Raw genomic sequence first — 24,175 nt, 5'->3', positions numbered from 1 at the left:
AAAGTCTAATTTGTTTAGAACCAAGTTAATTCATTGTGATTCCGACATGGAGTTAAATTGAATTGCAACAAAAAAACTATAACAAAAAAACTATATTAAGTACTACCATTTAGTGATTACTTTAAGCAAGGCGGATGTTATCCGTTTTATCTTATTTAGTTATTGAACTTAGAATATAGCTCATGGATATCTTAAAAACAAAATCTTCCATAAATTATTAAGGCATGTCATGTACTTGATGCCAAAATACCTGAAGGAAAATGCTTGAAGCCAACATACCTAAAGCAGCCAAGATGGCCGCTGACCAGAAGACCTCCCCGCAAAGTGCTGGCATGAAAAGTAAACCTCCCATTCTGCTTCCGAACAAATCTTGAAACGGATCCAACATAGTTACATATCCTTCCTCTCTCATCTTGTTGGCAAAGAACAAGCCCCCTGAGAACATAACACATACACATTATACATCATATTTCAGAACTTTTCATAAAATTTGAAATATTTGAAAGTGAAAAATGATTCAAATGTTAAAATAATATTTTATGAATCAGCAACTGAGAAATCAAAAATATTATGCAACAGCAAGATTGCATAGCTGTCAGTTCTAAGTTTAGGACATTGTTTGCTTTTGTAATTTATGATACTGATGTGTTTAGGAAGAAAAAAAATTGTTGCTTACCTAAAACAAGTGAGAGAGCATATCCAAATGGTGCTTGGCACCACCATATACCATTGCTATATATTGCCTCAGCAGTTCCGTTTATGTATCCTCCGCCTACCCAGGTTGCTAAATATTTAAAAAAGAAACACAATCAGAAACAATTTGATGCAATTGCTTTTTTTTAAAAATGTTAATCATAAGGAAATATGAACAAGTCTAATTTAAGATGGAATTGCAGACATTTTTTCAACGTACATAAAAGATCTGTTACATAAAGTTTTATTTTTTTATTTTTTAAAAGAAAATCATGTTTTCCGTAAATTTTTTTTTTACATATATCTACAATCTACATAAATGAGATTTTCCTTGACACCTAGTTCTTTTCCTTGATTATAAATATAGATATGTTATAACTTATGAAGCGGTGATCACAGATGGTATATTTTTGAAACCACCATTAAATACTCTTACTACCAGTTTTCTTCTTATAAAATTTTTACTGGGAAGAATAGAAAAACGTGATATAAGTTATTTACATTAAAATCATGATATATGCTTAAATTATCATAAATATTTTCGTAACGTTTTTTTACTTTACTCTATAAATCTGCACCACATGTTCTGGTCGGAAGTATCTTGCAAAAATGAAGAATACTGATGGTTAATCACAATGGTTAAGTAGCTATTTCTGGGTTTAAGACATTTGAAATTATATTTACTGAGTATCCTTTCACTGTGTCCAGTGTGCAAAAGAATAAGTGAAATACACTGCTATGTCACAGATGGTATATTTCTGCGACCACCATTAAATGCTCTTACTGCCAGTTTTCTTCTTATAAAATTTTTACTGGGTAAATAGAAACATGTGATATAAGTTATTTACATTGAAATCACGATATATGCTTAAATTATCATAAGTATTTTCATCACTTTTTTTACTTTACTCTATAAAATCTGCACATCACATGTTCTGGTCTGAAGTATCTTGCAAAAATTAAGAATAATGATGGTTAATCACCGTAGTTAAGTAGCCATTTCTGGGATTAAGCCATTTGAAATTATATCTACTGAGTATCCTTTCACTGTGTCCAGTGTGCAAAAGAATAAGAGAAAAACACTGAATAACTTTGAATCTAATAATTGAAATTTCTCCCGCTAGGCCTCCATCTTAATAGTTCGAAAGGCTAACTTCAATTGTGCTAATTAATTAATGCAGACGATATTTATGAAAGACGATATAGAAAATATTACGAAATAAGACACAATAATGTACTTTAATCTGAATAAACGTAAATTTTTCGTCGAATTCAGATTTCGGTAAAATATGGTTTCACTAGTTTGGTCATTAAAGAGGTGCGAAGTTCGAACTCCTTAATGTTAATTTTACTTTTTTCGTATTTCGCCATAATTGTAAAAATTTTAGGCGTATCAAAAGAGCTTTTGAACTCGAATGTAAAATTTGTTTACCTAAAATAATTCTATGCAAAAAATACTTTTTAATAATTATTTATTATTTTCAATTATTTCATTTACTGTGTGAAAAGGTTTTGAATTTTAAGATATACAAATTCTTTCACCATTTTAAGGACTAAAATTTAATGTGACATATTTTAAAATTTGATTAAAATTGCATGAATAGTACCTGAGAGAAATGAGTTTTAATTGATATCTAATGGGACCATATTTCCCAGATTGTGGGTATCTTGGAGATCAGAAATCCAAAACAGTCGGGAAAAAAATTTATGTTTATTCAGAGAAAAAAAATACGGTTATCTGTATGTGATTTAGTAACTTAAAATATTGTCTGCACTAATTAATTATCATATAACCTCTTGAACCATTAAGATTGAGTCCTAAACGTGAAGATCCAATCATCAGATCAAAAGTTATTCAGGGTGAACTGTTTATTTTTTTGAATAATTTACATCAAAGAGTATAAAACAACACCGCCTTATGTATATTCGCAATGCACATGAAATTTCTCTACAAATAAAACTGAAGAGTGGTTCTCACAATATCACAAAAGAATACAGATAGGAAAAAAGAATATTTATTCCCTTCGGAATTCGAACCTTTACTGACTTGCATTATAATGTACCTCAATGTTTAATGTGCTCTTCAATGATGTTTAACACGTTGAAAGCCACGCTAATTTTTCATGGCTTGTTCGTCTGGCCACACGGTAAATAACTGCAAACTAAATTCGCAAATATAGACAGATTTTGCTAGTTTATAAAAGTTTAGCATGACATATCTGAAAAAAGTGGTGAATATATATGCCTACGAATTGTTTAAAAATAGTGGTGGATAAAAATCTACTAAATTGAATTTATTAAACCAAGAATCACAATAATTAAGTAAATTTTGAATAAATTTTCTGCAATTCCATAAAAAATGTTTATAATTCTATATCAAGTTATACGCTGTCAGCCAGCTGTTTTCGCGGCCTATGTGAAAGGTCAGTGTCAGCAAGCGGTGACAGACGCAGCCTAAATGTAATTTCAGTGTCAGCCACCGGTGGTTGACGCAGCCTAAATGTAATTCCAGTGTCAGCCACCGGTGGTTGACGCAGCCTAAATGTAATTCCTGTGTCAGCCGCCGGTGGTTGACGCTGCCTAAATGTAATTTCAGTGTCAGCCACCGATGGCTGACGCGGTGCTCAACCTGTAAAGGACTTAAGTCTACAACAGCCATTGTAATTTGAAATTGATTTCAATTAATAAAGCAATAAAAATGTGTTTTTATTACCTGTCATGGTGAATATTCCAACGAACATTCCTATATTCCGACCCGCTAACATCACTTCTTCACTCTCTTCTAGATCACTGTCGCTGTTGGGACTTCTCTTTTTCTTGCCAGCCCATATGCCCACTACTAAGATGATGACGTAGAAGAAGACCACAGATATTACACCAGCTATGTTGGTCGTCATTTTGGCTTCTCTCTTTTTCAACTAATTTCTTTTTCTGTTAATAGAGAAAGAAATACATTTTAAATAACCACTTCCGTCATTATAAATGGAAATATATATTATCAATTGAAGACTCTTTTGTATAGCATCAACTCTATTAAGTCTCATGCATTTGTGAAAAATGATATGGTTAAATTTGTTCTTTGCCAGATAAGCATGAAACAAAGACGACAATAGCGTAAAGGAGCCTCAAAGTCACCAATTTTAACTAAAATTTTAAAAGTGCTTTTAAAAGATGTGGTTAATTTTATTCTGTGTCTGATTAGCATAAAATTAAAACAGTAATACAGTAAATGAGCCTCAAATTCCCTAATTTTTACTAAGATTTTAAAAATGGTTTTAAGAGATATGATTAATTTCATTCTGTGTCAGATTAGCATACAATAAAAGCTAATAAAATAAAATAATAGGGGCCTCAAAATCACCAATATTCACTAAAATTTCAAAAATGCCTTTAAAAGATATGGTTAATTTCATTCTGTGTCAGATTAGCATAAAATAAAAACTAATAAAATAAAATAATAGGAGCCTCAAAATCACCAATTTTCACTAAGATTTTGAAAAGTGTCTTTAAAAGATATGCTTAATTTTATTGTGTGTCAGATTAGCATAAAATAAAAACTAATAAAATAAAATAATAGGAGCCTGAAAGTCACCAATTTTTACTAAGATTTTAAAAGTGTCTTTAAAAGATATGGTTAATTTCATTCTGTGTCAGATTAGCATAAAATAAAAACTAATAAAATAAAATAATAGGAGCCTCAAAGTCACCAATTTTCACTAAAATTTTAAAAGTGCTCTTAAAAGATGTGGTTAATTTTATTCTTTGTCTGATTAGCATAAAATTAAAACAGTAATACCGTAACGGAGCCTCAAAGTCACCAATTTTCACTAAGATTTTAAAAGGGTCTTTAAAAGATATGGTTAATTTTATTCTGTGTCAGATTAACATAAAATAAAAACTAATGAAATAAAATAATAGGAGCCTCAAATTCACCAATAGTCACTAAGATTTTGAAAGTGTCTTTAAAAGATATGGTTAATTTTATTCTACGGCAGGTGTCCCTATAGTAAAGCTTTCAGCGCCAAAGTTGCCAATTTCCGTACTGACTTCAAATGAAAAATAATATGGTTAATTTTATTCTAGGGCAGGTTTGCCTAAGGTAAAACACTCAATGTTTAGCTTATAGGAGAGTCTAAATCATCAATTTCCATACAAATTTCACACGAAAAGCAATGAAGTTAAATTTATTTTTTGGTAGGTTTGCCTATGTAAAACATTCAATATTTAACCTAAATGAATCTCAAAGTCCTTTCTGCATAGGGAAATAATGATTAAACATTTGTGGAAATTGATGGACAACTAGTGAGTTCCTGTATATTAAAACATAAACCATATGGACAAGGTATTCCTTACGAGTCTTAAAATGCCTGAGTTGACCATTATTGTGATGTGAGTTTGAAAGTCATAAGCTCTTCGCCAAAAAACTTTCAATAGGTTTAAATTTAAATTGTTAAGCAAATGGGGCCAAATAGATTTCTTTTAAATGAATAATTTTGCCGATTTTATAAATCCATCTATGACTTACAAAATATTTAATGTATATGGATATCCAAAAGTAATGCATATGGAAATAAGTACAATGAGTTTACACTTCTATTGCTGCAATTTAAAGTCCTTGTATAGGTTTTATTTTATAAACATTTCATTCTGCAATTTAGTGTTTTTTTACTAGACATACTATTTCTAGAAACTACTATAATAATTTTAGTTTTCCTTTCGTTCACAGTAAGTGAAAAAAAAAACTTCATGTCAGCACAATAGTTGTATTGCAAATACGTATTAGTATTATTTGTGATAAAAAAAATAGATAATGCTCAAGATAAGTTTTCAGGAAAGAATTATTGATTTTTTCTTCAATCCGAATGTTGAGAATCAAGCGTAACTCAAACAACTACCCATGTATTGCTTGGGAATATAATATTTACTTTTATATCCATCCTTCTGATGAAAAAATATTACTAGTTGGGAGAATTAAAGTGTTCCACTGAGATTTCAAATATTCGATAGAAGTACCAATCACGTGCCAAACATATTTTTCAAATGTGTCGTAAGAACTTTAGATAAGTTTCTTTAAGGTTGATTTATGTATTTTGATGAATTTGGTGAGGAAAAATTATAGAAGATTTATAGAAAATATTTTAATGTTTTATTTAATTGGATTTATTATATTTTATTGAACACTATAACTAAAGGTTTTAATTGTTGTTGCTCAATAAGAACTGTTCTATAAATGAGATGTTATTATTCACATTCAAGCTCGAAATTCACGAAAAGTTTTGCCGTTTTGACCAAACTATTTCCTGGGAAATGCTCTGAGGAAGCATCGTCAAAGTGGGAAATTGTCTCTCCCCGCAAATTGAATTTCGCCAAAAGCAGTAAGCAATGGCTTTACACATCGATTGACCCAATCAGTTGGAAAATACAAAATAAATTAAAAGCAATATCAGTGAACGAATTCTCAATTATAATCAGGACTCGTAGCCCTAAACCTGCTTGACTAACGAGGTAACTAATGTTGCAAACGATACTAAATAATACAATCCAGCTTTCAGATTGAATGCTAAAGAATGAGATTTGTCTAAGAATGAGATTTAATACCAAATAAATAACAACGATTTAAGGCACACAACTCATTTATTATAGATAAAACATAGTGACAAGAGCTTAATGGCAAGTACCAAACATAAAAATTCCATGAAAAAAAATAAATAAATAAAAAAGCGATGCTATTCTCTTTTTCTCAAGAGCATTCTAAACATTACCAGGGTGGCCGGTGGTATCACAATCTACAACTAATCCTTCACCCTTCCGTCATACCGTGCAAAAGATTTGTGTTGTTGCTGTTGTTGGTTTACGTCGCACTAGATCTGCACAATGGGCTATTGACGACGGTCTGGGAAACATCCCTGAGTACGATCCGAAGACATTCCATCACAATTTTGATCCTCTGCAGAGGGGAGGGCGCCTCTGCTTCTGTAGCCTGACGACCTGCACGTGATGTCGAGCACTTTAAGGTAGAGCAGTTTAACGAGGACTGATACCACACACCCTCGGCCTCCTTGCCGTCTGATCAAAGTGGTCACCCACCCGTATACTGATCGCAGCGAGTGACTTATGTGTTCTATTGGGAACCGTGTCTTGACGGTCAGTCCACTGCGAGACACAATTTCTTAAAATCTCATAAAAAATGTATCAGAACCAGGGCATGCATCGAAATGACACATGAGTAAGGAAGCTTTTCGTTAAGGAAATATAACGCTCACATTTCGTCAAAAAACGTGTGATTTTGTGATGAAATAAATATCATAAGTAACGAAATACATGTTAAAAATGAGAGTCTCATAAATTCATTTAAAAGCAGAAACTATAACATGCAAACTTTTAGCTAAATAACTTAAAAATTAAGAAGAATTAGTCCTTTTAATATTTTTTAAAAGTTTTATCCTAAAAATTATTTAAACAAAAAGTGTTAGATATGTTAACAGTTTCTGCTGATTTTATTTTGCTGATTTATCAAGCTGATTTTATTTTACCGAAAGCTCTTTCGAATGCTTAAAGTGTGAAAACCTCATGAATTTTAAATATCTACTTTTCAGTTAATAGTCAATTTAAATGCAGTGTGGTTTACAAAATTCTACTTAGAATGTACTCTTAAAAACTGTTTCAATTTCAGCGAGGGGTTTAAAAAACCGCTACTTGAATACTAAAGGTTTAGAAAAATGACACCTTTTATTTTGAAGAAGGAATAAAACTGTTCCTACGAAACATTTTTAGAATATTTTAGATTCAAGCTACTCCGATTGAGATATTTCACAGTCTTATATTTATTTTTGAAAAAAGATTTTGGATACAATTTAAGCAGAACTTTTTATGTCAACTTCTTCTGATAAAATGAATATCAATTCTTTTTTGCAGAACCATTAAGCAATCTTTTTTAGAATCCTTTTCTATGATTATCCAAATAACATATTAAATCTCCGCCGATAAACTAGGCAAATTTGAAACTGCCAAACATGTTGACAGGTCATGGAATTTATTATGATTTACACTTATGTAGGCTTCGAAATTTTTTAAAGAGCAAATGCTTATTCCTTTCTTTTTCTCAAGTGTTAAAAGATAAAAACTACTATTACATAGCCGGTCGCCTAATCATAGGTCTGAGTTTTCTTTTGCTAAAAGTCTTTGAAGTTGCAACTCAGCTATTGACTTAGATTTCTGGAACTCATTTTATACTTCGAAAAAATTTAATGACTTAGCTAATGACCTTTCTAGCAATCTATTCTTTTCAAAAGTTTGAAAATTTATTTTCTTTTAATTAATTTTGCAACTCCTGAGATTCTCCCCCTATCCCTCCACATCTGATCTTGTCCGCCTTTTTTTTTGTTTGGTTATCTTATGAAAGATTATGCCCTCCCATACTGGTCTATACTTTTTGCTTGCTGTAACTTGTTTGCAATTTTCGTATGCTTCTATGTCTCCCTTTTTTTATTCTATGTCTCCATACTGAAGTAGCATTATAGCTCGTTTCTTTATTTGGTACTATATGTGATTTTTTAAAGATTTTTTTCCCCATTCAAACATAGCGTAAAGTAACCCTTTCCTATCTTGAATGTTATCATGTGGCTGCATTCTTACATATAAGAAGTAACGATGATCTGGACAATTTTTAAAGCGAGAATCAAACTTTTTTGCTTGCTGTAACTTGTTTGTAATTTCCGTATGCTTCTATGTTTCCCTTTTTTATTCTATGTCTCCATAGTGAAGAAGCATAGCTTGTTTCTTTATTTGGTACTATTTGTGATTTTTTAATGATTTTTTTCCCATTCAAACATAGCATAAAGTAACCCTTTCCTGTCTTGAATGTTATCATGTGGCTGCATTCTTACATATAAGAAGTAACGATGATCTGGACAATTTTTTAAAGCGAGAATCAAACTTTTTTGCTTGCTGTAACTTGTTTGTAATTTTCGTATGCTTCTATGTTTCCCTTTTTTATTCTATGTCTCCATACTGAAGAAGCATAGCTTGTTTCTTTATTTGGTACTATTTGTGATTTTTTAATGATTTTTTCCCCCATTCAAACATAGCATAAAGTAACCCTTTCCTATCTTGAATGTTATCATGTGGCTGCATTCTTGCATATAAGAAGTAACGATGATCTGGACAATTTTTTAAAGCGAGAATCAAACCCCCTGAGTCTTCATAGTTCAAAAAGGAAAAACTTTGAAAGTGCAAAAATATTTTAGGTGATCTAAGAAAATCTTTGCCTTAAGTTACTTACAGCATTTCCCCAATTTCAGTCAACACTTTAATTTGTCGGCACTTCGCTTCCTTTTGTTTAGTGTTTAAGTTCGTAATAATTTTATTTAAAAAAAAATTTAACCATGAGGAAAATGGTGTAGTTCTAGGTTTTTCTCTAGATTAACTTCTACACTATATTCACAAATAAAGAGTTGTAAGAGTCGTAAAAATCAGGTTAACATGTGCTATAAAAAAACAATACAACAAAAACAATGAAATTTTGAAATTTGAAATTTTTTGGAGTTAATTGTTTTCCAGATAGAGGTTTGTTTTCTACTTTTATCAGCGTGCATTTCTTATATTTTTACCAAATATTAAAATATTTTAATGTTCTTTTTATGATTAACTTATCCCTAATTATCATCTTGACGGGTGATCATCCTCTTACCGGAAATATGATAAATGGGTAACCAGTGATTGCAGTAATGAGATCAATTTTTTTTCTCTTTAGTAAATAATCGTCATTATATTTAATAAGGCTTTCAGCATTTCCAAGTATTACTGTTTTTCTCATTAATTTTTTAATTATTTTTCAAATTGGTTTAAAACACAAATTTTAAATGTGTACTCCACTAGAAATAACAACAAGAGACTTATCTGTAATTATTGTCTTGACTGGTGATTACCATCTTACCGGAAGTATGATAAATGGGTAACCAGTGATTGCAGTAATGAGATAATTTTTTTTTCTCTTTAGTAAATAATCGTCATTATATTTAATAATGCATTCAGCATTTTCAAGTATTACTGTTTATTTCGTTAATTTTTTAATTATTTTTAAAATTGGTGAATTTTAAATGTGTACTTCACTAGAAGTAACAACAGGAGCAAGTTGTGTAATGACTACCAGCCGACGCTAATCTTATAACTGGCATATTCAACCAGCTAGATTTTTGTATTCCTTTTGAACAAATACCATTAGGGTTACCTCATCAACTATTAGTTTTGTGTTAACATTACATTATGACACCCCGGTATTTAAAAATTTTTTGAAGAAAACTATAACTTGGAGCAACTTTTTACAAGATATATCTATTCATTATTAGCTTCTTTTACATATACTTCTCCTCTTTTTTAAAACTAATGAAATTTGATCGAAAACAGAACAATAAACTATTGAATAACGTCACAGCATAAAACTTCTGTAAATTTAGTAATGAATAGTTTTTAAATAATTGTGAATATATATTTTCTAAAACTTCTTTTATTTGTAATTTAAATTTTTATGTAATATGAGTTTAAATCTTTTTGAATTATTAATTCCATAAATTTTATTTTTCAAAGAAATTAAATGAAATGGTCTTAGTTGTCACAAAAGTTCTTATGTTCCATATAGTCTTCATATCTTATGAACTAAGAATTTATTATTAACAAGGACGCCGTTTTAGAAGATAAGTGTTGAGTTTGGAACATTACGATTCACGATTGTCTCAGAAGGGAAAGAGAATTACTCGGTGTTGAATATGTAAATGAATTTTAAAATAAGGTAAGCACTTAAAGAAGCAAACACCAAATGTTTATCAATGTTTTATTCACTTGGAAGCACTAAAATGTAATGTCTTTGCTTAATGTTTCTTTCAGTTTCTTTATTATAACAGTGCGTTATTGCCTTAACTGATATGCACTTTATATTAAATATATATTTTTATGAGTTAGGTAACTGAAGTGTAACTTACAGTTAATATAAAGTTTTAAAGAGTTTATGTAGAAGTGTTCCTTTCTAAATAAAATCTAAATTTACTTAATTTTTATACTAATATTAGGGGGTATTCTCCCTGTTTGCTGCCGCTCGCCGACCGTAATGATTGCTTCAAAATAACTGTTGCTTCGTGGAGTTAAACAATTTGTGCACGAAAATTTAAATTATTCATTTAAATTACATATATTGAAAAGAATCTGTTTGCTTGTGCCCCCTCTTTCCACGCCCAATTATTAGTAGATATGAATTTTTTCCAAGTAATAATTTTTTAAAATAATATTTAAAATTGAAATTATATTTTTATATTACATTTATTGCGATCACAACCATAATTAAATATTTTCTTTTATCCAACAGACTGATATATTACATACCATTTATGCATGCATCACATTATGCAAGAAGATGATAGTTAAGTTTTAAATCATTTAACGAATCTCTTTAACTGTAATTTATAATAACATATTAATGAAATTTGAACAAAAAATAATAATTGTAAAACCAGTAATAAGATTAGACACACTGATTCAATAATTTTCTCTTAAAATCTAGCGTAGAATTACGTTATAATAAAAGTAAAAAACATTTTCGTAGTTCAAACTTTTAGTTTGGAAAAAAAATGAAACAGGTAATAATAACAGTACAGGTTAAATCTCAGGATGCGTAGATTGAATTTATTAAAATAGATGCAGTATTCTTTTATAAAATAAAACAAAGCAATTAAAATTTTCAATACAGACATTTCTAAACTAAAAATGCAAAATTCTTCAAAAAACGAAACAAAACAATGAGCAATTGAAAATATAACGGGACAATTATTTTTTTAAACATTTTCTTAGAATAAAATTTTATCATATTTAGAATCGTTTGAGTGCATTTATCTCAGCCAATTCTATGCAGCCATATTTTCCGTCGTTCTTTATTACGATCTTCAACAAGTGAGCAATGTAATTTAGAGCTTAATTTTGACAAATTAGAGCACCAAAGCCTGAATCCAAGCTGACAAACAATCTGACATTATTAATTTAAAAGTAGGAAGCAAATAAAATAAAAATAAAAACGAAAATAAAAGTAACAGATTGAGTGCAATGATACTTCATCGTTCAAACTAGTCAACAAAATGGCTACTGTTTACCCACATGATCAGCGACAGCCAATCGAAATCGAAAGCGGCACAAAGGACACGAGAAAAAGAGGAACGTTACTTAAACTAGGTAATCTAAGAGTTTAGTGCAGGTTTCCTTTAAATTCGGGATACAAAAATATTTATTTATAGGAAAATAAAAACTTTTCGACTCTTATTAATTTTGTGCTGATGACAACCAAAACACTATGGAAATCAATGTGGAGAAGCTGGCTCCTACCGTGCAATTTTCTGGCCAACAAAAATGCATCGATAACAACGGAAAACCATTATGTTTTGAAATGTGTTAGACCATAATTAAAAAATAGATCATTTGGAATGTTAGACCATTACGTTAAGGTGAAGGTAAATAATGCGTGTTCTTTGTTACACATATCGTTAATACGTGACATGATCCAAACGTTTAACGAAACAACATTTATTGATAATCACAACATAGCGAGAAACAACAACTGGGAGTCCAGAACGAAAAGGACCATTAGAGTAGATGTACTACCATCTCAGCAGAACAACAGCTGAAGAGAGTGGAAGTTATAGTTGGGCTTACTTACAAGGTATTTGCGCTCGCAGCGCCACCTCATTACATGTACTGGGAGGACGAATCACTACAATGTTTTTATGTTATACAGAGATTTACTTTTGGTTTTACTCTTTCTTTACAAAAACATTTTATTCTAATCAAATTTGCTTTTTTCTTTTTTGTTTTTGTTTTTTACATTTAAAGTATTACAAATTAATAAATTTAACAAATTTGTATTATTACAATTTATTTAAAACATGCGAACTTATTTTTTACAATTCAATCAATTCTGTAACATTCAAATATTTAATTAAGCAAAGTAATAAATCTGTAATTATTTCAAAATCAGCCAGTAAAATTTTGTGAAAATTCAAACGCATTTTTAGTTTCCTGAAGAAAAAAAAAATTTGCACTTTTTTTATTCAATAAGCATGATATAAGCCAATTAATTTTCAATATTTTTATTGTTCATTTGTGTATAATAATATTCTTTGGTATAATAAGAACAATGAAAAAATTAAATCATAAAAATTAGTTTAAAAAACTAGTGTAAGCTTTCACAAGTTTATTACTTTTCCTTTCTTTCGTTCACTCTTTTTAATTTTTCAAAATTTTTATTATATTTTGTGTACTTCTTTATTACGTAGAAAATAGCTTTTTTTTTCTAGAACAAGCATATTCACAAAAACATTCATTTTTATTCTATCTAAAAAAAATTATTGTAAAATTACCGTATTGTCGGTAAAATTGCCGTACTGTATGATAATATTATAATGACATTTCTGGTAAAAAGATCATAATTCTGATTTATAAAAACCAGAATATATGATATTTAAACCATTCATTTGGAAATTTTTCCGTACATATGGTAACGGTTTACCGGAAATTCTAGTTTTTAGAATTATACTTTATATTAGCACGCATTTAGTAAGAAATATGAAACTGAATAGTAAATTCAACAGAATAAATGGTTTTTAACTTTTATTCCATGTTCGATAGTATCATGATGAAATTACCAAATTTTACCACATTCGCCAAATTTTTTTACACTCTTCAAGACCATAAAGTTTTGTCAATTTTACCGCAATCCTCATCTCTTTAGTAAAAATTACCGTTCCTTTTTGTGTTTCCCTAGAATTATGAACACGGTAAATGTTACAATATTCTAGTACTTTTGATCATTCTTTATTTTAGCGTAGAAATAAGTAAGCAATGTAAAAAAGAAAAGAAAAGTTTTGAAACATAAAATGTTTTTTAGTAGGTTTGTTATTTTGTCGTTTCGACACAGGAAATCGAAATTTTTTCCAGTTAAACCATGTAGGAAAAAAAGATGGATATGTTTTTTGAGAATGATGGAAGAAAACATAAAAAAGAAAGAAAGAAAAGTACTGGATAAAACATCGACCCAATGTGGTTTTCATCCATTACGAGCACTTATAGAAATAAAAGGAATTGATTTTAGGTTTCAAGATGTAAGAAAGGGTTTAGCCAATCCGATTGCAACTGTTATGGCAATTCCGTCTAAATAAAAGAAGTAAAAAAACTTGCGAATTAAAAGGGTAGATTCTTTTTTGAAATCTTTTTATTATCTGATGATAGAGGTGGGTCTGTATCAGTATACATGATATTTTGCATTTGGCTATTAAAAGTATAAAATACTTTAAATATATCTTGATAGAAACGAGCTTGTTTAGTATAAAATAAGAAGTTTAGTCGTTAAGGCTAAATCTTATTAAAGTTTTAAAAGTACTTTATGTTTTATATATATATATATATATATATATATATATATATATATATATATATATATATATATATATATATATATATATATATATATATATATATATATATATATATATATATATAATAAATTATAATAAATAAATAAATACAAGAAAACACAAAGAAAGTTAAGGAAAATAATAAGTTTCATTTTTGTCTATTACTTTTCTTTGTTTTATTCTTCATTTTGAATATATATTTATTAATAAAACCATTAAAACTCTTTCGTTTTCATAAAATGTCTTTGGTAAAGAATAGATGTAGAAATTCTATTATGGGACTTCAAGGCTGAAAACATACCATTGGATCAAAATTAGATTTATATTTCAAAGGAGGAGTTATTTATAGAATCTTGTCCCTCTTTCACTTACATATTAGGAAGCATCAAAAGATTTTCCATAATGTGTAGAGTTACAAGGTATGCGCGACTGGAACCTGTTTACATCGAAATCTGTAAGTATTTAATGCGAGACCGATGGTCTTCGCATGTCTCTTGCTGAATATCGTGTTCCAATAAACATCTACCGGAACCATCCGGAGATTTGTCCACACCCCCTCCTTTGTGGAGTGGGGATGTGAACTGTTATAACCACCAGCCTAACTTTAAATAAACCTTTTTATAACATATTATGGCCTTTGACAGCATTTTTAAAGATGAATACAACAATGATGGCAGGGATGTAGTCCTGTTACTATATATATATATATATATATATATATATATATATATGTAAAATATACACCGAAGCGCCATTGCATTTTGACCACCCTCCATCTATAACAATGGGCTCGCCCTGAAACAATGTTTTCATGGGACACATTAGGACCCATAATCCCCTATATAGAACAATCCCTGACATCTGTAAGCTACTTGAACATAGTTGCAGACCAGGTTTACCCATTCATGGCAACAGTTTTTCCTGCGGCGATGGTGTTTACCAACAGGATAATGCACCATGTCATAAGGGTCGAATCGTCATGGATTGGTTCGAGGAACATTCCAGTGACTTTCCAGTCATGTCTTGGCCCCCAAAGTCACCCGACCTTAATCCAATAGAGCATTTGTGGTCCTACTTGGAAAACCAAATTCGTGCTGCCGCGCTACCCCCTCGCAATGTGAGGGAATTGCAGGACCAGTAAGTGAGCGATTGGTAACAGATACCTCAGACTACCTATCAGCACCTTGTGGAATCAATGTCACAGCGGGTGCTAGCAGTTTTGAGGGCTAAAGGTAGTCCTACATGTTATTAGCAGGTTGGTCATAATGTAATGGCTCTTCGGTGTATATATATATATATATATTTTACATTTTCGATGCATTCCTTCCTCCTAGTTCTTACATAATTCGTCGATATTTTTCCATAATTAAATTACATTTAACTTGAAATACTTGTTTATTCAGAATCTAATATGATTTCATGTTTCTAATATGATTTGTTTCAAAGCTATGAAATGTTTAGCTCATCAAAAAGGGCATAACGTAAAATATCAATTTAAATGTTTTAAAATTTAGAACCAGTTCACACCATTTTCAAAGAGAAGTAAGTCTCTATTAAAAATCAGAAACAATTATTACTGAAACTTTGAGATATTTAAGCATTTAAAATGTGTCTATTATAACGTTTTTTCAAGAATATAAATTATAAAACTTGTTTGACGTAGTTTAGTAACATAAAAATTAGATTATAGAGGAAGGAGTTTGGATATAATATGATATGAATATATTCACACTTCCAAATTATATTATTTTAGAAAGATGAAATTAATTATGCAAAAATATTCATATTTCGAAAGTAATATATAAGTGACTTTTCAAAAGCTTTGTTAAAAAAAGATTTGCAAAACAAGTAATAATATATTTTTGAAAGCTTTAAAGTGCGATATATAGTTTTAAAATGAATTTTCCAGTATTTTCAAAAAGAAAGATAAATTGAAATACTAAATCACTAAAGTGCATAAAAGTGATTTATTTTCGAAACTTAAAAGCATTCTAAGACTCAGGAAAGGAAAAGTTATTTTGAAAGAAGCAATTTCTTTAAATATATTGCCAGTATCTGCTTGATTCGAAAGCTAGTCTTACGTAGATTAAAGTTAGGTTGCTAAATGAATGTATACAGATAAAAATGAAAGCTTTATGAATAAGATAGCTTATTTTTACTTTAAAAGCAATTATTACCCATTTCTTTTTTTCATACTTTTATTCATATTTATACATTACCAAGATAAAATAATTGATATTTACCACATATCATACTTTTGTTCAGAGTACATGAACAATGTGTACTTATTTTTACCAGCTTCTCCAAGTAAAATAAGTAGAATAATGTTTAAAAAAAAGAATGTATTCTTTCTTTTTTTAAATAAGAAAGAAGTATTTTTCGTAAGTCATTTTAGATTACAAAATGCTTTTAAATAAAATATTAAATTTGATTGAATTTATTACAAAAATAAATTATTAAAAGCAAATGTATGTAGGTACATATTTTCTTCTCATTCAGTAAATACAATATTTTTGAGAGTATTTTTCGTAAGTCATTTTAGATTATAAAATGCTTTTAAATAAAATATTAAGTTTGGTTGTACTTAAACAAAAATGAATTATTAAAAGCAAGTGTATATGTAGGTACATATTTTCTTCTCATTCTGTAAAAAAATATTTTTGAAAGTATTTTTCGTAAGTCATTTTTGATTACAAAATGCTTTTAAATAAAATATTAAATTTGATTAAACTTTAACAAAAATAAATTATTAAAAGCAAATGTATGCGTAGGTACATATTATCTTCACATTCTGTAAATACAATACTTTTGGAATTTGAAAAATAACTGTGCGCGTTTGAAGTTTAATTTTTTTTGATACTTTTACTTTTTGTTAATCTTAAATAGTAAGCATGTCAGCAACAGGTTTAATAATTTTGAGCTAAATGATATAGTCAATATTTTAGAGAAATAGAATCTTTATAAAAATAATTAGGGACACGAGTGATGTAAGCAAGGAAATATTCAGAACACCAAACTGCGAATCTTCAAGATTTAAACGGAAGCATTTACAGGACATCAAAAGAAAATAATTCAAAGGTATTAAAGTTATGTTGGGTTTTATCAACAGAGCTGTGAAATGAGGGTTTATTATTTTATCTGGTTGTTTCATCTATCAATTAATTGAGAAAAATTGGAAATACCTGACTATCATGTGTTAAGAAGCTTTATAGTGATGCCATTCATATCTTATTCTAATAATCCAGGGTATGATATGAGTATCTTATTCTAATAATCCAGGGTATGATATGAGTATCTTATTCTAATAATCCAGGGTTATAAATTAGGGAGTTGCAGGGCACTGGAAACTCTTCATATGTCGAAGGGAATGACGGGAATATTGCGATGTCAACACTGGGACTCGAACCCCTGTTCTCTCAATCATGAGCTCGACAGATTAGTCCTCTAGGCTATAATATGTACTCAGCTGTAGGGAGCTAAGTGGTTTCTGTAGGTGGGCCATATTAACTATTGTTAATCTCAAAAAGTAACCTGTTAGAAGGAAGTACAAAAAGTGAATCTATTAAAAGTGACTTAAAAAATTCCTTAACTGGAGTAGGACCAGAAAAGTACAGCCAATTAAATTTAAAGAGGAGTAGAGTTTGAAAATTAAAGGAAAGAGATTAGTTAGTTAGCCCCCCTAAAAAATAAAAGAAGTAAAAAGAAATAGGGGCTGATTTCCCCCACAGGAAGTGCGATGACCGCGTTGACCATGAGGGAGGTCAACAAGAAAGTTAAAATAAAATATAATTGCTATTTTGAAAAAAAGAATAAAGTTTAAAGAGAATTAAAGGATTAGATATAATTACGAGTTAATTGTCACTTTATATTAAGAGTTAATGTGACAACTATATTACTTTAAAGCAATAAACGGTATTTCTAACAGTTAACAGTTTGAATACCACGATATTTATCGTAATTTGACTGTTTTTTAACATGGTAAAATAACAATTAAATAAATTTTTTTTAACAAATTTTTCTGAGAAATGTCTTACAATGTTAGGTAAAATTAACTGGCAGGCATAAATAAACATTATTTTATAGTTTTCTAGGCAGTGGTTTTTTAATCTAATGTGGTTTTTTTAGCAAGGTATTTTTTCTTCAAATTTTTGAGAAAAAAAAATTCTTGCTTCCAAGACAGAATGCAGCAAACCATACATTTCTATCTGCCTCCATCTTTGCTTAATTTTTTATTGTTTGACACCCTTAGGATACCGTCTAAAAGAAATAGATTAAAAACGTCAAATAAAAACTAAGAATTATATTAAAAAAATAGAAATACTCTTTTTATATGAGTATTCTATAAGTATTAATTAATGAGTTTAATGAGTATGATGAGTATGAGTATTAGTATTACCGTATCAAATTTAACTTTAAACATTTAAGCATAAATTTCAAATAATTTTTGAGTAATTGTAAGCTTATCAAAATATTTCTTTAAAATATTAAAAAAAGCTTTTATAGTTATTTTAAGGAATGTGGTTATTTCTAAACTCCTATGATTATTATAATTAGACAAAAATAATCATTAAAGGGAAGTCAACAATTATCAAAAATAAGCTTAAAAAGCAAATGGTCAAACTTGCTCGTTTTAATAATTAATTATTGATTCCTAAAATTTTTTATTTTTTATAGTATTTAATGAATATATTTTTCCGTTAAAATGAACTATATCATTAAAATTGGCATGAAAGGAAAATTCAAAGAAGGGAAAGGAAAGTACTTCAACTAATAAGATTTTTATTTACCATTGGGATTTGAAATATGTCGTAATATTACAGTTTACATGATATATGGACTAATTTTGAAAAATAATTTCTATTTAAACAAATTAGTAATTTATATGAATGTCAATGGATTGTTTAGATTACTTTGGGTCATAATTTTCAGACATCATTTTTATGTAAAAGTAATAATTTTAGATTACATACTTATGAATTCCTCAATAAATAAATAAGTAAAATAACATTAATATTTATGTATTTTTCTATTCTTATGAATATATTATTAATTTAATGAAAAATGCTCTGGTTTATAATTTAATATTTTTTAGGAAGCTTGCTTGCCAATATATATAACAAGAAAATTTATCATTTATTCAAAGAGTTAGGTTTGGTAATTTAATTATTTGAATCGTATCTATCATTAAAAGAACGAGTAATTTGTTTTATATTTCTTCTGAACGAATGGCGAAAAAATATTTAAATTGGATATATATACATCGACTGAAAAGTAAATTAAAAAGCTTCATTTTTTTAAAATGTACATGTAATAATTTATAAATTTATTTTTAAACAATTTTCAAGAACTTACATAAGTCTTAAATTTAAATTATATTTAAACTTAATCATAAATTTAAATTTTTTAATCATATATTAGTTTAAATAGCAACCTAAAAAGGTTTTAATTTTAAAATCCTTTGATATTACTTAAAAAGTGCTTAGAGAATTATTTTTTAAAGATTTAAAGAAGATTATAATTATTTTGATACTTTTTAGACTGTTATACTTTGCGAAAAATACCTAAAAAACATCACTCGTCAATAAAAAAAATTTAAATTTTATAAAAATTCAAATTATTTGAAAAACTAGTGCTTATAAATTGTGATGTAAATTCATTATAAATCTGTTTTAAACTGATTTGGTTTATTTTATTTAAACCAAAGAACTTCCATACCTCAGCGTGTTCTCTGTTTTTTTAATTTTTGTTAAAAAGAAAATTAAATGTATCCGTAATTTTATCATGCTACCCTAAGGCAAGGCATGAAAACCATTTATTCGGTTAAATTTACTCTCGATTTTTGTATTTTTTACTATATGTGTGGTAATAAGTACTTGATAATTTTGAAAATCAGAATTTCTGGTAATTCTGATAACGTTACCATGTAAATGAAAACCGTTACCAGTTACCATGTAAACCGGTAAACCGTTACCATGTAAATGAAAGTTACCAAATAAATGGTTTAAATACCGTTTTATTAACCAATTTTTTTTTTTTTTTTTTTTTTTTTAAAAACTAGATACGCTGTTATTTTACTGTACAGTGATTTTGTCCGCACATTTTCCCCAGTCTACGATCTGTATATTTATTTTCATTTGTTCAGTAATCAATTTTTGGATAGAATAAAATAAATATTTTCGAGAAAGAGAAAAATAGTATTCAAAATTTCAACATCACTTAAAGTTCACTGTTGAAAAATAAAATTCTCATTTTCGAAACGAGAACAAAATAAAAAATCTTTCACGCTTGATTTTTAAGATTGTATGTGTCTTCAGAAGATGTAAGACTTATGTGATGTATATAATGCAGTGTAAACAAATTTCAAGATATTTTCTAGAATGCCTTTCTAATTTTACAATTACAAAAGAGACATGTAACTTGCTTACCAAGGAATAATACAAACTCTTTTCTGCTTAAGTGATATTGGTATGTTGTTCATAAAACTAGTGTTTATCAAGAACGTGTTATTCCCTGTTTATTTGCACCCCGGTCATTCGAAAGTGGAATTAAGTATTCCTTTTGACCTTTTAGTTAGTGGTTTTCCAAACAGGTATTTTATATTTCCTGGAAATAGCATCATCTTAGTTTATTGGCTTTAAAACTCAGCTATTTGAAGGTTTCCATCTTTTTTTCACTTAAAAATTAGGTGTTAAAAACTGTTCTTTACCAAGAAACAATTTTTTTTAAAATTTATATGAGGACCAAATTTCTTTACTGATTTTTCTACTTAATAAAGCTTTTCTATTTAGTAAAGCAATAAAAGCTACTTTTTTTATCGTCATGAATTATTTTATCTTGCACGCAGATTTTGAAGTATTGTTTGTAAATTAATTAACATTTTAACTTATAAAAATATGAAGACTTATCATAAATGATATTTTTTATTTAATTTAATATTAGAAATTATGACAAATTCAGTTTCATACATTCTATTAATAAGAATTTCAAATTTAAAAAAAGCAAAGAATTTCTACAACAATCAGTTGCTGATTAAGACGTTATGGCATTACTATTTCGAGAACATAGAAATGATTTTGGTAATGTGGTCAGTGCTGGGTACTGATCACTTTTCAATCTCTGACAAGGTGGTGCGCATCAATTCAAAGTTTAATTATCTTCAATCCCAAAATTTGTATATAGTTTTTCTCTAGAGGAAAAGCTCAGAATCCTAAATATTGTGTTATTGCGGCTCAATCGACTATTGTATTTTTATAATAAATATCATAATTAAATTTTTTTAGTCATTTTTATTACACTTTAAAAGAACTGTTAGTTTTATTTTATGGAAAATCATTAACTAATTTCTGCATGTATGGATACCGCATGCAAAAGGTTTATTCTCACTTTTGCTTTATAATACACTGTAAGTAAGTTCATAGAAAATATGGCTAAATAGCAATTTATTCAATTGTTGTTTTACCATATTCATCCAAAACAGTCAAATAGATGTTAAAAGATGTTAATCAAACGATAAACTGTGAGAAGAACTGTTTATTGACTGTTTTAACCCAATACGATGAAACAAACAGAATGTTTTGCTGCGCTAAATGGGCCCACAATATGAAGCCACTTAGTTCATTGCAGCTGGGTATTTACTGTAGCCAAGAGAGCTAAGCTGTCAATCTCATGTCCGACAGTTCAAGGTTTCGAATCCTAGCGCTGACTCTACTTCCATTCTTTCAACTAATGAATTGTTTTAAGTGTCTTCCTCTCCCCAATTGGTGACCCTGGTCTATTAGAAAAGTAAACCCTTATTTCTGCCTAGATGGCAACACCTCAGAGTAGCTTAACACAAAAAAGTCAAACATTTCCTAGTTCTTACTATAGATGGCACCACCAGAAAATTATTGAGTTGCATTCCACGATTTATTTGCAAAACGCAACTCAGACACAACTTTATCATAACTCAATGAAAGGCTCCGCATAACCTAACTCCTATGTCTACTTAAATTTCCTTCTTACGGATTTTTAATTTTACTGGTTGTTAAAGGTTTCAAAACAGCAAAAGTAAGAAATGTTCCTAATTGTAAACTTTACGGTCAATTGGATACACAGACTGCAACCGGTTATTTTACCGTATTTTTAGAATGAAAATTGTAACAATGTATGAATAAAGAATTATTTTGGTATTAATTTGGCATTGAATATAAATAAATTAACATCAAACATTTAATACATTTGAATAGTCGTACATGCAGAATTCATAAATTGTAAAAGCATGATGTAATTACATCTGTGCTTTTTATAACTATATTTAGTACTTATTTATAAAGTATAACATCTGATTAAAATTTATAAATAAAGTACATCGATGATTTAACTCGCTTTGTGTAATGAACTACTATTATCTAATTTTTGTCCTTCTTGAAAACTACAATGCAAGTTTTGTTCTTAATTTTTCTTCAAAAGAATATAAGTAAAAAATTCATTTGCCTTTTAGCGTTGAATAAATATTAAAATCAAATGTCTATTTCAATGGTCTTATATGTAAAATAATTTTACATTTACAACTTATTCATGAAACACAATGCTTAATTACAGTTTTTAAATATAGTTTAACATGTCTAGATATACAAACAAAATTGTTTAAACTATTATGCATAAAATACATTATTAATTAATTGTTTTATGTATTTTTTCTTTTATTAATTGATCAAAACTGTTCAGAATAAAATTTAAACACAAAATACTATCATTATAATAAAATCAAAATTTAAATGTATTTAAAGCAAAGCTTTTAAGATCAAACTGATCGTTTGACCTTATGCCTCTTTTCTTCCTTAAAAAAAAAACTTTGACGTTAGAGAGAATTGAAAAGATATTGGTTGAATGCTGCGGTTGCCATAGCAGCAAGGATTATCTTTATTCAATTTAAAATTTTCATTTACTATTTAAAAAAAGAATAGTTTTCCGATATTACTCATACATAAACATGAGTTAATATTGTGCAAGGCAGATTTGAAAATGCAAAATTATTTTTATGACTTTGAGGTATTTTCAGATTAGAATATATTAAGAGTATTTTAATGTTAGTGAATATTCATTTTAAATTCTTATTCAAATATTATTTAACTAGCAAAACATACTTTCTAAACTCATTTAAATATCTTATTTTAATGATTTGAGCGAAACTCAAACACAAATAATAAGTGGATGATAAATATATACACTGCAAAAATTTCCGGATCAAATTAAGGTAAAAAGTACTGGCACTCAACACTACTTTTTACAGTAAAATCCTATTTTACCGAAACTAAACAAAATTTGATAAACCGTAACTTTTACAGTATTAATTACTGTAATTTGTAAATTTGAATGAAAAATATTAGTTTATATTTCTTTTTCGGAAAATACTGAATCTATTATTAACTTTTTTTCTTTTCAATTTGCCAAAGCGCACGCACATTTCATTAAATTCTTTTTCTTTTGATATTTTTGCCGTTGTTCATTCATTCGATTTTAGAAAGTTTATTTTTTCAAGTTTAAAATGTAAAAGACTAAATTTCCTTTCCCTTTTCTATTTCTTTGTATTTTTTTCTAAAAATGACACAGTTGATATATTTCTTTCTTCTTATTCTCATGTACAAAGCACTTAATCCTTCATTTAATTTTAAATGAGAAAAAATAATCTTAAATTTTAATTTAGAAAATGAAATGTTTTAAATTTTAGAAGAAAAAAAAATTATTTACAATAACTAAACTCTGAATTTATTTTCTTTTTAAATTTTCAGCCATTTATTTTTTTAATTAATTTTAACATTAATGGTGTGACACAAGAAATAAAACCTCAAAGTGCAATAAAAATATTCAGTTTTCCGAAATTTCTAAAAAACCATTTTTTCCCAATTTTTAAACCATAGTAATTGTCGCAATTCGACTAGATATGCAAATACATCTAGGAAATAATGCTTCATAATTACACACGACTCTGCGTCATATATGTCGTGCTGTAGAGGCTGTATGCATTTAAATGAGAGACAGTCAAGCATTAATTT

At 28.4% G+C, this 24,175-nt stretch overlaps 1 protein-coding gene across 1 annotated transcript in view; it reads right to left on the bottom strand.

Moving 5' to 3' along the window:
• The window catches only part of ChT (choline transporter), a 57,274-nt gene that overhangs the window by 14,643 nt on the left and 18,456 nt on the right, over positions 1–24,175 (bottom strand). Inside the window, exons 2-4 of the mRNA XM_016065526.5 lie at positions 3,407–3,624; positions 677–784; positions 280–435 (exon numbers count right to left, since the gene is read on the bottom strand). Coding sequence (XP_015921012.2) covers positions 280–435; positions 677–784; positions 3,407–3,590 — 448 coding nt within the window. The 5' untranslated portion in view covers positions 3,591–3,624. The remainder of the gene's footprint in view (positions 1–279; positions 436–676; positions 785–3,406; positions 3,625–24,175) is intronic.

This window comes from Parasteatoda tepidariorum, chromosome 9 (genome assembly GCF_982258835.1).
Source record: "Parasteatoda tepidariorum strain Cologne lab strain chromosome 9, Ptep-v5.0, whole genome shotgun sequence".
Taxonomy (NCBI): domain Eukaryota; kingdom Metazoa; phylum Arthropoda; class Arachnida; order Araneae; family Theridiidae; genus Parasteatoda; species Parasteatoda tepidariorum.
The sequence above is the reverse complement of the archived record's forward strand: the minus strand, read 5'-3'. Positions and strand labels throughout refer to the sequence as shown.